Below are 17,557 nucleotides of genomic sequence, written 5' to 3' on the forward strand. Positions count from 1 at the left end.
TAAATTACAGAAAATTTTCATTGTATGTAAATAAATTAATATCTTCGTAGTTCAAAATATACTACGTGTATATGAGAATAAATAAGCATACAATAAATGTCATTAAATATTATTTAAACCTTGTTTTATATAAAGACGCTGTTGAAAAGTTTACGACCAATATTATAATTACTAGGTATAATGTATTATTTCTAAAGACGGACATGTGTCATTAGTGATTCTCTTGAATATTAGTTATTTTTATTAAAGATGAAATTTTTTTTTACAACATACGGTTATCGCAAATGCTCCAAGAATATGCTATTCAAATCAACTTCACAAAGAAATCAATAATGATTACTCTGCTTATATAAAATAATTAAATCTTTTTAACAAAATTATAAAAGATGTTTTTAATGTATTTAACGTGATTAATGTTTTGATATCAACGTAAGGTAAAGTTTAACATTAACGAAAACCAATAATGTAGATGTCTTTAACGGAAGAAAGATTTGCAGTAAAACGTTATGTAACTAAATTTATTTTGTTTCACGAGTCTCAAACATTCTTTTTAGTTACTTAATACCTTGAACTAATAACAAGATTATATATATATATTTAAATTTTATGTATAATGAAGGATTCTTTGAAACATACAAACATATTGCATATTTCGGCAGATAATCTTCAAAACAAGAGTGTTTTTTTATCAACTGCTATGCTACATATGTATACATGTATAATCGGAGCGTTAACTATTTAGATAACATGAGATTTAAGTGTCAAATAAGAAGAAACATACAAGTTAAGTAGGAAATTATTATAATAGATTGTATGTAATATTATAATATAAACTCGTGTGTTAATTCATAAAAAAATAAACAAGTAAGATCTAAAAGTAGGTATGTAATAATCTATACTACTCTGATTTCATGCATCGTTATCATGCAAACAAAATGTGAAATGGGAAAACGTAGTGGGATAAGTTCATTGTTATTATCATATCGTATCTAACTTTACAAAAATAAATATTGCTAGCAGCAAGTTGCACGGTTGAACTCTGGATTTCAGTGACTTACAATTCGACGAGATGTAAGACTAGAATTTACAGTTGTACACGACGAAAAAAAAAAACGGAGAAAGGGATTGCAAACAATTTTGCGGTTTGGTCGACAAATCATCGACAGTTCGTCATGACGACAAATCACGGATAGATAATACCGACGCTGGAAAATCCTATTTAATCAGTTCGCTTTAGTTTTCATTGATTGAGACCTCGTGTCTTATCGTAAAGAGATTCGTGAAACGGTAAAAGTGCTGCTTAACTGATAATGATGAATTGGGCGTGAACATTTCACCAGCTTCTTTTTAAACTTTCCTTTAGCTTCATTCTAATGTACGCCAGTGACGTATCGAAGATTTCCTTCTCCAACCGTGTGTGCTAACGACTGTCACGTCCTTCGTGAAACTCGTTGAACGTCACAAAGCAGTGACGTAGAGTTGTGAAACGACGTGAGACGAAGCGAAGACGGTGAACGAAGTGATAGGATGTTAATATTAGTCGAATCGTTTACGAATTTCCACGACGCGTCGGATTACGTCTAATTTTTTTTGTGTGACATACATTTTTACGGAGTGTGAAAACACGAGTTTATCTGTGTCGAAGTTCCAGCTGCGACCTTCGAGGCGCATGGTATCACCGGCAATAGTGTCCGACAGTACAGAATCATTATAAGATTAACATTTACTTTATGAACGTGTTTTCATAATTATATCAATTTTATATATATAAATATGTATATGTATATAAAAAATGTACAGTAAGTGGCATGCACAAAGTATTTGGAAACCGTACAATTTTTGAGAGCTCCGTTCATCGATATTATCTTCCTCTCGAGCAGCGTCGATGAAAATTCAACTATAAAGACGCCATGTTAGAAGCTGATAATAATAATTAGAGGCGCGGACAAAGTGACTGTGGTCAATGGAAACGATGATCTGTGCGAGGTAATTCCATTATGATTCACTTGATACATACTTGAAATTAAAATTACTTTAATCATTCTTCGTCATTGTTAACTTTTCTACATAATTATTATTGTGATTATCGAACTTTTTGTTATCTTCTGTATCTTTCTTATTACAATTTTCCTTGTAAGTGTTTTCCCTTCGACATCTTCCGATTCTTTAGCTTTGTCATGTTTAGTATTTTATGATTGCGTAAATTTTATAGTATACATTGATCTTCGCCCCATTAGTGCGATTAACGCCACTGCAAATACATATTACGATAAGCCATTACTAGCTAGTCATAACTAACTGAAAAATTGAAAAATTAGAATAATAACATAATTTGTTCGTTTTGTTATTAAATTTGTTCAATAAATGGAAAAGAATGGAGCAAATGTAAATATAAATATTTCAAGCTATTCGGTACCTCAAAAATAACTTTGATGATCTAAGTTGTAAGCCATTATGTGAATTGATTATAGATTAGTAACTTTCTAAATATGTATCCATTCTACAAGTGATTAACGATAATATTTGCTCGGTATGTCTTAGGAATAGAAATGTGTTAGGAAAACAAAGGATATAATATCCTACAAAAGATTTTATGAAAGATTATCCAGTCATTTACAGCATACACGTATTGTTTGTCAAATGATATGTCTAATGTTCTGGAATTCACAAGTATAGATCGGTCAGAATGTATGTATATGATTATATGCAACTTAGCGTATTTATTGTTACTGAGATATATTGGTCGAAATATAAGACTGAATAAAATCTCAGTGTAAACGTGAATTATTAAATTCTATTACATACATATCTTTACCGCTAATCTCTTTTATTATTCTTATTTCATTTTCAAACTCAAATTCTTTATTAATCACATTGTATGAACTTATCATTTATCGGACGTGTTCTCCATTCATGCAATACTACTTGGTTGAAGATTCCTCATTAAGAAAATAGCTTCATTTGCATATTTAAATTACTTACATTCATAGTGTACAATAACGTAATTAAAATGTATGATAAGTAATTACACTTTTTCGTCAGCATACAAATTTTGTAACGTGTTAAACGGACTCTTTCTTTCTGCAGTGTGTTGGTATGGTGACATTGGTGCAACAGCATCGACAGACGGACGAAAACCAATATCTAAAAGATTCAAATCAAATAAGCAACGCCTCCATTGAAAATCGCGATAACGAAAACTGTGGAGGTGAGATAGTGCATTCTTCTGTTGATACTGTGGTTAGCGTTACCGGAAATGGCAGCCTTGCCGGTTCCTCTACGCAGTGCAGTAACATAGAAGATGACAGTGAGGATGATGAAACGGATATCGATGAAGGAGATTGGGTACCAAACTTACCCGTGCCGGCGGTGTTTAAGCAACATCAAGAAGTGACCACTGTCGATGGCAATGTGGTGCTTCCAAATGCAGATGTCTCGAATTTTGGTGATGTGCGCGTGAAAAATTCGAGTAACGTGCATCTTGGTAACAAAACCTTCTATAAAGGTCCAGTAACAATAAAGCAGTTCGTTTACACGAACCCGACTTCGATACAGGAACCCAATACGGCGAAGAGCGATAATGTTCAAGCATCGAATGCAAATACCTCCGATTTGTCGACTACCAAAGGAGCTTCGACTGCGATCTTATCACAAAATCCTGATCTCCGTAACGGTAATTTTTTTTAGTAGTCTGTCCTCGATAGATACTGTGCGTGTTTAGGTTTCTGTGGATGTTTTTATGGGAATCTGTAAAAATGATCGTAACAGAAATAGAATCCATTAGGTTTAGCTACATATAAGTTTCATTGGCTAGCTATTGAATCTAAATCTTCTTCATTTTTTACGATGGATTAATTTTGAATGCATTGAGCCTAAATGCAGACGAGCCACTTTTGTCTGCGCGATATTGTTGCAATCATATGTTTTTCTTTGTTTCCTTAATTAAGAACAATGGAGACAGACATATGATCACAGCAATATTGCGCGATGAAAGTCGCTCGTTTGCATCGTGTCTGATACCGTGATTGTCTTCATTTTCTGGAAACTATTTATAGATAGTTGACTATTTGAAATAGCTTCATTTTAAATATAACTGAATGACACCAAAATAAAAGGTGTTGTCTACTGTATTTTGTCTTATACTAAACATTTTTTTAAAGTTTTCTCTACAAATGTTGGATTGATTAACTTTTTATTTCTTTTATCGTAAATGCGTAGACATCTTGTCGTTAATGATGCAATTTTATCATTGCGCAGTTATTAAATGGGAATGATACAAACGACAGGAAATAATGATATTTTAAAATCTGTGTTAGGAAATTGATAAAATACGGGGGAATTTCAAGAATTAGCAGAGACAGCTACGAACGATTTCACAGACCATATTTTTTTCTACACAGTATATAGGTACTTCGATCTAGTTCCATCTCTGTACTTTGGGTTTAAAATCCTATCGTTCCTGTTAATACGCTAACAAAATAATGAATAAACCAAAGTCGTGTATTTGTTTTTATGTCAGAATAAAAAGGTATGTGCAGCTTATAATAGATACAATCTTAATTGATGTTAATGTATATAATATGCAATTTTTAATTCGCACGGTATTTGCATTTTTATATTTTTATTTTATTTAAAAACATATTTATTCTGACATAGATTGACCGAGAACAGTGAGTGCTATGAAATTAGAACAAAAAACGCTGGTGACAGATGTAAGAAATTTTTAATAAAGGATTAAAACGTATAAAATAAATATTATCAAAATCATCTGTATAAATATATTAGTAATAATATTAGTAATGTAATGATTTTTTTCATCTAATAGTACTTTTATGTTATTTTAGTAACAAAACGGTTGTGGACCTGGCGATGCGCAGCGTTTTTGTGTTTACTAGCTTTGCTTCTTATAATTGTCATTGTCATTGCGAATGTATACCTCACGCGCAATTCTACTACTACAACATCTGTAGTTTTTCCGCAAATTCCAGATTCTGGACTCGGAGGTAATATTCATAACTTTCTTAACCATTATATTTCGTTAATTTTTGTTATATTTGTCGATCAATTTGTAGTTTAACGATAATTGAAAATGTCTGAAGAATTAATATATCTGTTGCTTGCAACGAGTTGTTTGTAACTAAATTATACTGATTAAATTACAGATAAAGTAAAAAATGTTCGTTTCATTGAACGAAATGAATGGGGTGCTCAACCACCTACGACAGATTTAACAAAGATGAAACTTCCGGTACCGTACGTGATTATTAGTCATACGGTAACTGAATTTTGTAGAACACAAGCGGAATGTACATTTCACGTTCGATATATACAAACATTTCACATAGAATCTAGAGAATGGTCGGATATCGCTTATAACTTTCTGGTTGGTGGCGATGGATACGTATACGTTGGTCGCAGTTGGGATTTTATGGGCGCTCATTCCTTTGGATTCAATAATATTAGCATAGGTATTTCTTTTATCGGAACATTCAACACCGTAATACCACCTAAAAGTCAACTGTACGCTGCGCAACGACTTATCGAATTGGGCATTGAAAATGGTAAAATTGCGCCGGATTATAAATTATTAGGACACCGACAAGTCTCTCGGACTTTAAGTCCGGGAGATGCATTATACAGTGTGATCCAAACTTGGCCCCATTGGTCACCATCGCCGTAAAAAATCTTTCTTTTTGTACAATACGATATATCAGTGATATTTCAAATGTATTCAATTATATATTCTTATCGTTGGAAATACACATGGACATTTGTATAGATTTCGAACAATTAAGCCATTTGCATCATGGCTCTACTTAAGAGGACTGGTTCCTATCACCGCGCGCGGTCGGTCGTAGGTGCAGTAAATGACATCCGAATTCCTTATGGAGTTTATCGAAAATTTACTGTTTAAAACAATTGGTAGACAATGTTACTTCGCAAATATCGCATCTTACAATCTTTATAACAGAGGAGAAAAGAAAAAATTGTTTATTTAAAAAAGATAAGAAATAAGAAATTAAATCATATTGTTTCTCGCGGAATTCTTTAAAATGGCCAATACAATAAATTGATAGGCGAGATGCTGACAAACGGGTCAAACGTGAACTCTCACATCTGAAGAATACTTAGCGACTGAAATAAGAAACAGTCGCAGCGCGCGTAATAATCCACGCTTGGATGCAAATGGGTTAAATTCTGTTTGTATTTATGTCTTCATGTAGTAATTTAGTACGTACGTTACTTTATTGATAAAATTTGAACTGTGACATTTTATATAATTTTATTGTAAATTAATCTGCAGATATTTAAATATATGTGCTAAAATGTTAAATAAAGTATGAAACTATAAATGTGATATAAGGATCTTTTTCGATTAGGATAAGATATTTAAGAAATGTCATATTTTTCACTGTTAATGGTGATATACGTATAATTTTTTATGCATGTTTGTTCGACCAGTTGCGGGGAGACGCGATCGCGAGGAAGCGCATCAACGCGAGTCGTAAATTCCCGATTAGAATAATCGACACCACGAGCAGTTCGATCCCCGTATTTCGGTTAGGACAATTAGGGGTGGTTGATTTTGTAGAACACTACGATTAACAGGCTATAATATGTATTTTCAACAACGATTTACCCTTTATATTTATTACAATGATGCAAGTGTCGACTGCCAAGCTACGGTTGAGTACGACCTGAGACTCGTTTCGTGTTGGCGAATGTGAATGAGTGTTGTCGACATCTAACTGTTCTCGAACTGATATGTAACTCTGATGTGTATCTAAGATGTGTATCTAAGATGTGAATCAGAGAGGTGACTGCTCCTTAGTTGAGGAAAGAGTCAGGTGTTGACTGTACGAGTATCGTAAAAACAGTGAAGTGGGTTCTCGTAGTATTACGGAGGAAAGCTCGGTGTGGGTGTTCCTTTTGAACTAAGGATGCGGATTCGTTGTTCACACTTTTCGTTAGGAATGACAGGGTAACGATCCGCGATGCCCATTGGTTATAGCCAAAGTTAATAACTGAAGATAGGAGGAGGAAGCCTTCTACCAACGTGGCGCGTGGGTCACCTTGTTTATGGGGAAAACCAGCTTTCCTGTTAGGAAATATTTGCTTTCTCCGTAATTTGTACGAACGCATAATAAACCTAAGGACTGTTCCAGGGACCATCCATAGACCGATAACACTTACAGGAACAACGATTCCTTCAAGGTTAATACGAGTTAATAGTTATGAATACCAAGACAGAAGGTAAACTAAAAGCCTAAGTTTATGGTGGGTCCTTAGGTTTACTGGGGGTCTGAATAGCGGTGTAGTAATGTGTTTCACGCGATGTAACAATGCAGATTATTGCAAGTGTATTATAGAAAATAATAAATAAATAATAATACATATTATGAGAACAAGAAATTACCTAAAAAGATACAAAAGAAATAATAATATCAAGTTTTCTGTTTCAAATTTTTGGAGGGATTTATTCTACAATTCATTACTACATTAAATAAACAATACAAGATAGATTGTACCGCCAAAAATTGAGATAGCAATTAAATTTTAATTCTTCATTGTCAGAGAGCGTTAGAGTCGTCTTCAGCGTAAATCGTAAAGTCTTATTTACAAGTTTGATGTGTTTTAATTGAGAAAGTTTGCGGAACGCGAAAAGGATACAGATGTTTATGAAATGATTGATTATGGAACGCATATTGTTTAAGACAACTGTTACTAACAGTAACAGCATCCTTAAAGGAAGTAAATGTACAGAGCTCTCAGGGATTGAACATTTTTATACATGTTTATAATTTTTCGATTTATATATCAATATAATGTTGTTAAAAATGCGAACCGTGTACGATTTTATAGTTTCGAAGATAGCCATTTTGGCGGGTGACGTGTTTGCATGCCGAGTATTGACAGCCATAACATAAATGATCGACGTTGCATATAATATGGCGATAATTGATTTTCCGATGTAGAAGAAGCAAAGAACATGGTAATGCGTGGCTGAGTTAAGAAAGGATTGATAGAATTTTTCACAATGGTGAGAAATAACGATGAATTTGAGATTGATGGAAAGTAAACAGAAGAAAGGCCGCGTATAATTTTCAGCCATGGTGGGGGGGGCAATGCACCATGGGAACAATTTGCGACAGGCGCATGCGTAGATCAGTTTACAGTTGGAGCTTGGAAGAAAATGGCGTCAGCTAAGTTTCTGGAGGAAGCTCTGAGCACGGACGTCGATGAATCTGCAGTGAATGCGATAGTGGGCTCCCTTGAAACACAACTGGTAACATCTACGCCAGCTGTCTCTGGTCATCAAGTAAGTTCTGCATCAGTCAGCCAGCAGAATCATCAGGTGAACAGTGGTATTTCCAACGGGGGCACCATCACCGCGGTACAACCACAGAAACATGGGGTTTCAAACGGCGGCGGTGCTACTACAGTAAATAGTCTGATGAATCAAGAAGTTACGAAGCCTATTACCACGAGCACTCTTCTCCCTGTAAACGTGGTTACTTCAAATACAGTGGCGCCACAGGTTACTACACAACAGCAGCAACAGCATACACAGTCAGCAGTCCCCCCTGCTGCTTATATCAATCAAGCTACTACAAACCAAGTGACCTGCAATCAAACGACAAATATACCAAGCCTTACCAAAACACATGAACCTGTCAAAATAATTTATCCTACTGTTGGTCAAGTAATAGCAACTACAGGGGTGGCTAATGCAAATAATAAACTTTCTTTTCCTGCACAAACTGTTGGACAATTGGCCAATGGTACTTTGGGAATAACTTCACCGGCAGTGTTACAGACAGCATCAAATGTTTCTAATGTTGGTTCTGTCAGTGAAACAGGCAGTCAAACAGTTGCTAGTGTAAATAAGTCGACGGGTACAGCTTTGGTGATAAAGACTAGTGTAGCACCAAGTGGCATGGTTTCTGTTCCAATGTCTGTTCCTGTTTCTGTGGCTGGCAATGCAGTCAGCACAGCACTACAGGGTAAAGCTGGAGTTACATCTACTATAGTACCCAGCAATGTGCAAATTCTGAATGTTAATGCAATGCGTCCTGGCACACCGGTGACAGGACAACAAGCAGGCAAGCAAGTTGCACCTAGAGTAGTGATTGGTCAACACATGCTTGGAACAAGACCTGGTGGTCCAGGGGTAAGATATTTGTAGTTTATAAACCAATTTTTATTTTATTATTTTATTAAATCAAGAATAATGTGTGATATCGTATTGAAAAATATTTTTTTATAAATTTTGGCTTCTATTATATGTGCGTTAATGTCCTTATTGTTTTAATTGTTTTAAAATTAAAAAAAAAATTTTTTTAGATAACGTTGCAAACATTACATGGTCTTCAACCTGGAACTCAGGGTCATATACTATTAAAAACAGAAACTGGACAGTTTCAATTACTAAGGGTAGGGCCAGCTCCAACAGCAGGTACACCTGGTGGTACTGCAGTTACACCAAATAGTATAGCAGGAAATGCAGTGGTTGCTGCACCATCTCCGGGCACTACCTATCGCTTAGCCTCAGTGCCGGCTGTAAGTAGGCTGAACACACAGTTCACTGGCCCACCACTCGCCACGTTAAGAAAATCTATTCAGGTGACGCATTCTTATACCTCTTACAAGACTCGATGTAGTGCAGTAGTAGATTTTTAGTTTGTACCATTAGTTGGAATGGTGTTATTGGTAAGGCTATGTATTATGTTTATATCCTTCCATTCTATCTTTGTGTTATTTCGATCATATGAAATTTTTTTAAAAATATAATTAGGTGTACAAATATCACTTTGATATATGCAAAAAAAGAATTTATATCTACATATTATATTATTGATTTAAGGATTTATAAAAATATCCAATTGTCATAAAACAGAAGTTTTATGTAGTATACAGAAAGTTTTATTTACGTATTGGCTTATTTGCTGGGATGCCTCTTTATTGTAGACTTTCTACATTTTTTAAATATACAATTATTTTATTAAATTCAATGCTGTTATCAGGCGTATAGATATTGCATGTTATGTTGGTTAAGGGTATCATAGAGTAATCATTTTTGAAATTTTGGAAAGTAAAGGAATTTATATATTTATCGTAATTATTTATAATAGAACAATGACACTTTCTTCATATTTATATAAATTTTTTATTTTCATTGAAAAATAGAACAATGACACTTTCTTCATATTTATATAAATTTTTTATTTTCATTGAAACTTATTTCATATTTACACAACTTTAGAAATTATTTCCAAATCATAGTAATTTGTATTCAAGATAATTTAAAAATTATTAGTTGAAAAAGATAAATATGAAGTTAACATTCTTGATTCTTCATGTATTAATTTTCTGCTAGAATTTCATATATAAACAATGATATTTTAATAAGTTGATCCATAAAGTATTAGTTCCTTATAAAATATTTCTTCTACAAACATGTACAGTACTTACGTATATAAAATAAAATCAAGTATATTATGTACAGCTTAATAAAAAGCAATTAAAGAATAATATAGTAAAAGAAATTACGAGTCTGTACAAGGTACAAGTGCGTCTTTAATACATAATACCATTAAACTTATTGTATCAAATCACAATATATGTATCCATTTACATCTGATTTCTCGAAATAATAAAAATAGTGGAGAAAATCATAAAAATGTAGATTTTGTGTTTGAAGAATCAGAAGTTCAGCATGCATATAGAGGACATATGTGGATTATAATTGTAGGAATAGAAAAAGGAAAATGTGATGCTACGAACATTTTTATAAACTTAAAAGTAAAAGCATGTTCCATATATAAAATTATTATTCATATCATAAATTTGCTGTTTATATTTTATTTTTTGCAATGCTTCAAAATGCTTCTAAATACTTTTGAATGACATTGCAGTTTTGTAAATCATGTAGAATTTGACAGAAGTTACAAATTCATAAATATCGTTTAAAGAAAAATGTACATATTTATTAGTTTTTTAAACGTAGACTTATCAAATAAAAGTTTATTTTCTTTGTTTAATTTTAAATATAGAAAATCTTATAGTATCTGTTTATTTGTACAGACTGTGGCTGCAACTATTACAACAGCAACTACAACTCCATCAACAGTAACTGCTGCTGCTTCAAGTACTCCTACTCCACCTGTTACTACTGTTCAAACAGTTCAGACATCTACACCAGTACGTATTACACGCAATTACTAAAAAGAAATGTGTATATTAGTTGTTAAATGCAACCAATAATTTTGCTTATAGTGTATTAAGTTGGTTACGCTGTCTTTTTTTAATTGTAGCGTCCAACTACAGATAATACCAAAGAAAAGTGCCGTAAATTTTTAGCAAACTTGTTAGAGTTGTCTAGTCGAGAACCTAAAGCGGTGGAGCGAAATGTTCGGACTTTAATACAAGAGTTAATTGATACTAAAGTTGAACCTGAAGAGTTCTGTGATAGGCTTGAACGATTATTAAATGCATCACCACAACCATGTCTGATTGGATTTCTCAAGAAAAGTTTGCCACTTTTACGTCAATCTCTCGTTACAAAAGAATTGGTCATAGAGGGAATAAAACCCCCTCCAGCCAATGTTGTTTTTCCCGTAACATCTACGACTCCTGTAGTAACACAGGTAAAGTCTCGTATAAATTTACAAACAGTTCGTAGAAATTGTTCATGAATAGTCCGTACAGATTATAAACACATAGTCTACATATAATGTTATCGTTTGTCTACATTTATATGTGTATATCAGTGCTGTATAAGTACTACTTGCGAATAAAGTGGATTCTTCCCGTTCTCGTATATTGCCTTCTGCTTTTAGACTGAAATAAGAAAAGAAGAAAATCATATGTCAGACTTGTTGATATCTTTCTTCCTTTTATAGCGATAACGCATGAAGACGAATAAAATCGCGTAAGATTCCTTCATGGACAGCACTGATCTATGTTGATATTTTAGAGTTTCAAGTCGTATCACTGAGAGAGATTGTTGTTGAGATTTATACAAGAGATGTATTTTGCAGTTTCTGGAAAAAAAGGCGATAAAAGATGATCTTTAACATCTAAAGTCTTTTTATGGCAGGTTATTTATAAATTAAACTTGGAAAGTAGTTTTACGTTTAAAAATTTTGTTCAAATGTAAAAAACAGATATTAAAATTTTATCAGACAAAGTTGAACTGAAAAGTAGACGAAACCAAAGAGAGTAAAAATCTGTAATTTCTTCTCATCTCAGTTGAAATATAATTTGTATGAAATATATAATAAATTTAGATCTATGGACTAAATGTATAAATCAGTATAATTAGTATAATCTCAAAAATAATTTTCTGATGTATCTATCAATAGATTAGTGTATTATTATGTACAGTGTATTGATGAATTTGTTATTGAAAGTAATTGATAGTAATTTTCAATTTGGTTATACTATTTTCTTAATGTTAATGTATTTTATAATATAATGTAGCAGAATCAGCTTAGACCAACTGTTGCTGTGACAACTGCAACAATTCCTGTAACTGCAGTCACTCCAACTACACAAGTAAGAGTGATGGCTCCACTACCTGCAGCTACAACTACAGTCCCACGACCTGTTCAGCCAGTTCAACAAAGGCTGGTAAGATATAAGAAGAGGTTTAATTTTGTTACATTAGAATATATTATTTGAATTGTAAATATATTGCTGTATATATAAGCTATGTAATTTAATTTCCATAATAGAAACAAATTAATGCTCTGATTCTTGGTTGTTAATGATTGGTGTACTATTTGCTTACGATTATCCATTTTTATAAAATATCATTTTATTTGTTGTCTTTTCTTAGACTTATGTAAATGACTGGTTGGATATCATTACATATTTAGAGGGCGACGAAAAAATAAATTCTAAAATAAATATATAATTATAAAATAAATATAATTTAATTATAAAATAAAATTAAATTATAAAATAAATATATAATAATAAATAAATATATATTCAAAACTATATTATATAAATATAAACCATATGAATAAATATATATATTGAAATATATTCAATATATATATATATATATTCAAAACAAGCAATATATAAAAATTATATTTTCATGTATTTGTATCTAAATGTCGTCCGCTGTCTGTGTAGGTACGATCCGAAAAATTCAACTGGCCATTTATATGTTAAAATTAGATTAGATTCCTCAATATTAGATTGAAGTAAATTATAAAGTACTTATTGTTTTAGATACGACCTGTCACAACAGCAGTTCGTAGTCCTGCACCATATACTGTGAAATCAACGGCGGCGATTACTGGGATTCGACCTACTGTGCCTACAGTTCAAAAACCACCTATTACAACTGTTGTTAAAACAGTTCCAACCATAACACAAGGCAAAACAGTCAACACAGCCACTACTGTTAATAAAGCCATAGTGCCTTCTTTTGTTCCAAAGCCAGTTACTAAAGAAAAAGAAAAAAAGACATTTTCGTCTGCAGGATACACGTAAGCAACGATTTTTCGTTGTTTGTCATATTGTTTCGTAATGTTTATTCATTATATATATACGCTTATTTTACTTAAATAGGGGAGATGACGATATCAATGATGTCGCAGCTATGGGTGGTGTTAATCTCGCCGAAGAATCGCAAAGGATTCTTGGTTCTACAGAATTTGTTGGAACACAAATCAGATCCTGTAAAGATGAAGTATTCTTACATATGACACCATTACAGCAAAGAATAAAACAAATCGGTAGTTACCTCTGTCAATTGTTTGATGTGAATACGTGATATAGTATATATAACATATGTGACATAGATATGATATAAACTTATTTTTTAGTTTCCAATTATGGTTTAGAAGAACCTAATCAAGAAGTTGCGGCGTTAATATCTCATGCTGCACAAGAAAGGTTAAAAAATTTAGTAGAAAAATTATCAGTGATAGCAGAACATAGAGCCGATTTGATAAAGGTGAAGTTCACAGATTATAATAAATTGAATGAGGATTCAATTTTATATCATAATTGTTAATCAAATCGAGTATCTCTAGCATAAATAATGTATAATGATTACAGGTGGACCCACGTTACGAAGTAACACAGGATGTTAGGGCACAATTAAAATTTTTAGAAGATTTGGATAAAGTGGAACGTAGAAGACACGAAGAACAAGAAAGAGAAATACTTTTACGTGCGGCAAAAAGTCGCGCAAAAACTGAAGATCCAGAACAAGCCAAGTTAAAGGCAAAAGCTAAAGAGGTACTTTCACAAATATATAAATTTAGAAAAAATATATATAGAAAAAAATATATCGTAAGAAAAAGTAATTAGCATCTGAAATTTCATGTAGATGCAACGTGCGGAAATGGAGGAATTAAGGCAAAGGGAAGCAAACTTGACAGCTTTGAGAGCAATCGGTCCACGTAAAAAGCCTAGACTTGACATAGGGGTGTCTGTCAATAGTCCTGGCAGTAATTCTGGTTTGAACGCTTCAGCGACTGGAATTAACAGACAAATGCCAATGAAACCACGTTTAAAGAAAGTGAATTTCAGAGACTTATTGTTCCTTCTTGAACAAGAAAAAGAAACGTGTAGGAGCACAATGCTATATAAATCATACTTGAAGTGATGTTCTATAAAGGGCAGGAACTTAAGTGACCCGCCCGATATCTGGCGCTCTATCTACATGGTCTTGTGTGAGCTGGCCTCAATGGACCTTGACGAATCATGTGACGTTAGTGTGCGTTGCATTGTACAGTGTTTCATAAGTTACATACAATGAAATTCATTACGAATCACGTCGGGATTCCATATACATCCAAGATAAGATTATTTCTACCGTGTCGATAGGCTTCCCTATTTGTAAATGACTGAAGATTTTTTAAATGTAATATAATAGATTGTTCTTTATTTTTCAACACAAAATTGCATCATTGGAAAGAGCAATGTGTATGAGCACATGCCTGATGATCAGTCTTGGATAGTCTCTTTATGGAAAGGATGTTGTGTGGCCATATATAAATGTTATATGGTGAATGTATGCCGAATGAATGTGTGTATATTGTCATTTATGTATATGCCTACTATATTGTAACACTTGACCTATACTTTTGGACACTGTAGCGACAGTATGAAGAGTGCGTGTTTTGTTAACATAATAAATCGTATTTTTGCAATCTATAATGTAATAATATACTGTGAGCACACTGTCCAAAAAGTATGGAATAATTTGTACAATACCTTACATATAAAATACTAAATAGTGATAATTTCAATGTTGGTACAACAGAATATAGCTACTCTCCACAATAAGATGGAATTGTTATCAGTATATTATGTTGTAATCTACATTTTCAGTGTTTATAAAAGAATTAGCTGTTACGTTTTTTATTAAAGAAATATTTACAAAAGTAAGAATTACGGATATTTCTTCGATTGATGTTAATTTAATCATTTATATTTCCTCTTCGGAATTAGTACAGTTTTTGCTAATCTTCAGAGAAAAATATGCTTTATATAATCGATTGAAAAAAAGCGTGTACCTGATTTATAATGTAAAAAAGTTTGCTGCAGATGTACGTGTGCCTACTATCGAACAGAATATTTAGAAAGATATCAATCTTTCCTAACTTGCTCATCACATGAGCGTCTTACACTACACGTGCCCGAAATAGATTCTTGTGCAACATTGAAAAAAGATAAAAAAAAAGAAATCATTGTATATGTCTCATATGCAGAACCATCGATATATACATGTATTCATATACGCATGTATCATTTATTACGTACAGATTTGATTTTTAGTATAATATCAGTTTAGATTTTCCATGGTAACCTTCGTTGTAAAAAGGTTTTTAATCTTGAATGATTCATGTTCATTTTTGCAGATTTACGTACGGAACATAGAGATTGAATTCTTGTCTTAAATATAAACATAAATACTATACACTGACGCCGATACCAGAAATCATCGATTTTTATAAGCTGTAATATAAATTTGATATAAGTTTGTTGAGGCAATAATAGAAGTTTTTCTATTGTACTGCTGTAGTTTGGAGTTACAGAATGATACAATACGAGGTACACTATTTATTTTTTTTAGCAAATCGCGTGAGATGGTTATTTCAGATTATCCGAGTACAAACAGGAATTATAATAAAAAGAAGAAGTCTAAAGTATCCTGATAATCTGGATTAACTGTAATTACTCGATGATTTTCGTGCTTCCACATTTTTTGGAATGCACGATAACACTTCCTGATAGGCATTCGAAAAGAAAGAGAAGTAAAATATATTGCAAAGGCACGTACACCTGTGAGTCTTCTAGTGTAAATAACGGGAGAATAAAAGCGAGTCTAACGTAACATTTCAGTTACAATTATGTGAAACGTAGTGCTTCAACGGTTCAATATCGATTTAAAATATAATACGCGCACAAGACTGATGAATTGCGTAAAAGATGTTAAGTTAAACTGAACTATTAACTTTGACTATCCATAGCGCTGATTAATTATGAGATGGATCAGTACAAAAGAGGAAAGAAAAAGAAAAGAGGAAGAAATTATTTAAAGCGTAATGGGTGCAACGATATATGATTGCAATATTGATCTCAGCTACATAATTCTATTTGTTATTGCGTGCACCAAGAAATGATTGCCTTTTTATATATAAATATATATAATAGCAATTGATATAAGTTTTTCATTGCGAGAGCGAGCGAGCGAGCGAGCGAGAGAGAGAGCTTATAATTAAAAAACAGAAAAAAAACAAAACAGATCGTTGAAGCAACATTATTCGAGTAATAACATGTAAATAATTCGTTTTTTAGTAGCTATATACTTTTATCGGAAAAGGCGCACATACAATTACTTGTACCATACTTTCTGCCGCGCACTTCACAGTGTAAGAAATTTTTACTTAGCTGCGTGTTCCTCTTTAGAATGATTGCATCATTTTTTACGAGCTCGATGAAAAAAAAACGCAAATTTCCGAAGTTAGTTATATTATAACGTTCTCCTAACTGCCACTAGGTGGAATTATTAATATAAATATATAAATAGAGGAATGTAAAGAAACAAAAAAAAAACTAAAGGTACATAGCAGTTTTGGTACAGTATGATATTTTTACAAATTGTAATTGGATAAATCGTAACCGAGAGATAATAAAACACAAGAATAAGTTTCACCAAAGAATAGCCCGAATTTTTTATTCTTAGGCTTCTAATTTTTTTTTTGTCATGTAAAAAAGGAAAATGATCTTTATGCGGGGTACGTTGAGTTTCTTCGAAGAGGAATAAAATTCTGTTCTTCCTTGTTCTAGTTCGGCTTGTAAGTATAGCTTCCGTGAAATTATAAAGTTCATAAAGTTTCGGGCTGTTAATGTATTTAAAACATTAAACGATTAAGATATTGGAAGTATAATCGAGTAAATATCATTTTTATTGTACCATTTTTGTCTTAATATATTCGTTTGTATTTATGATACATTTTTTTGATGGATGTATTTATGTAGTAAATAATTTTTTAAGTTTTTTTTTAAGTTCAATTAAACATTC

At 32.5% G+C, this 17,557-nt stretch overlaps 2 protein-coding genes across 7 annotated transcripts; both read left to right on the forward strand.

Annotated features, from left to right (window-relative positions):
• Positions 1-866: 866 nt before the first annotated feature.
• LOC122569554 (peptidoglycan-recognition protein LC-like) lies at positions 867-6,358 on the forward strand. Of its 2 annotated transcripts, XM_043730758.1 has the most exons (5): positions 867-1,799; positions 1,881-1,986; positions 3,088-3,673; positions 4,845-5,003; positions 5,163-6,358. In XM_043730758.1, the coding sequence occupies exons 3-5, from the start codon at positions 3,097-3,099 to the stop codon at positions 5,678-5,680; spliced, it is 1,254 nt and encodes a 417-aa protein (XP_043586693.1). In that variant the 5' UTR covers positions 867-1,799; positions 1,881-1,986; positions 3,088-3,096; the 3' UTR covers positions 5,681-6,358. The 2 variants fall into 2 exon arrangements, with proteins under 2 accessions (XP_043586693.1, XP_043586692.1); XM_043730757.1 differs by having other exon boundaries at positions 868-1,986.
• Positions 6,359-7,542: 1,184 nt separating this feature from the next.
• On the forward strand, positions 7,543-17,192 carry LOC122569551 (transcription initiation factor TFIID subunit 4-like). 5 transcript variants are annotated; one of them, XM_043730749.1, is made up of 10 exons: positions 7,543-9,172; positions 9,346-9,624; positions 11,086-11,202; positions 11,316-11,648; positions 12,484-12,633; positions 13,246-13,505; positions 13,588-13,754; positions 13,845-13,975; positions 14,080-14,262; positions 14,354-17,192. In XM_043730749.1, exons 1-10 carry the CDS (start codon positions 8,195-8,197, stop codon positions 14,630-14,632), a joined length of 2,877 nt encoding a protein of 958 aa, XP_043586684.1. In that variant the 5' UTR covers positions 7,543-8,194; the 3' UTR covers positions 14,633-17,192. The 5 variants fall into 5 exon arrangements, with proteins under 5 accessions (XP_043586684.1, XP_043586685.1, XP_043586686.1 ...); XM_043730750.1 differs by having other exon boundaries at positions 12,487-12,633; XM_043730751.1 differs by having other exon boundaries at positions 9,346-9,561.
• The last annotated feature ends 365 nt before the right edge of the window (positions 17,193-17,557 follow it).

Source organism: Bombus pyrosoma, linkage group LG7 (genome assembly GCF_014825855.1).
Source record: "Bombus pyrosoma isolate SC7728 linkage group LG7, ASM1482585v1, whole genome shotgun sequence".
In the NCBI taxonomy this organism is placed as follows: Eukaryota; Metazoa; Arthropoda; class Insecta; order Hymenoptera; family Apidae; genus Bombus; species Bombus pyrosoma.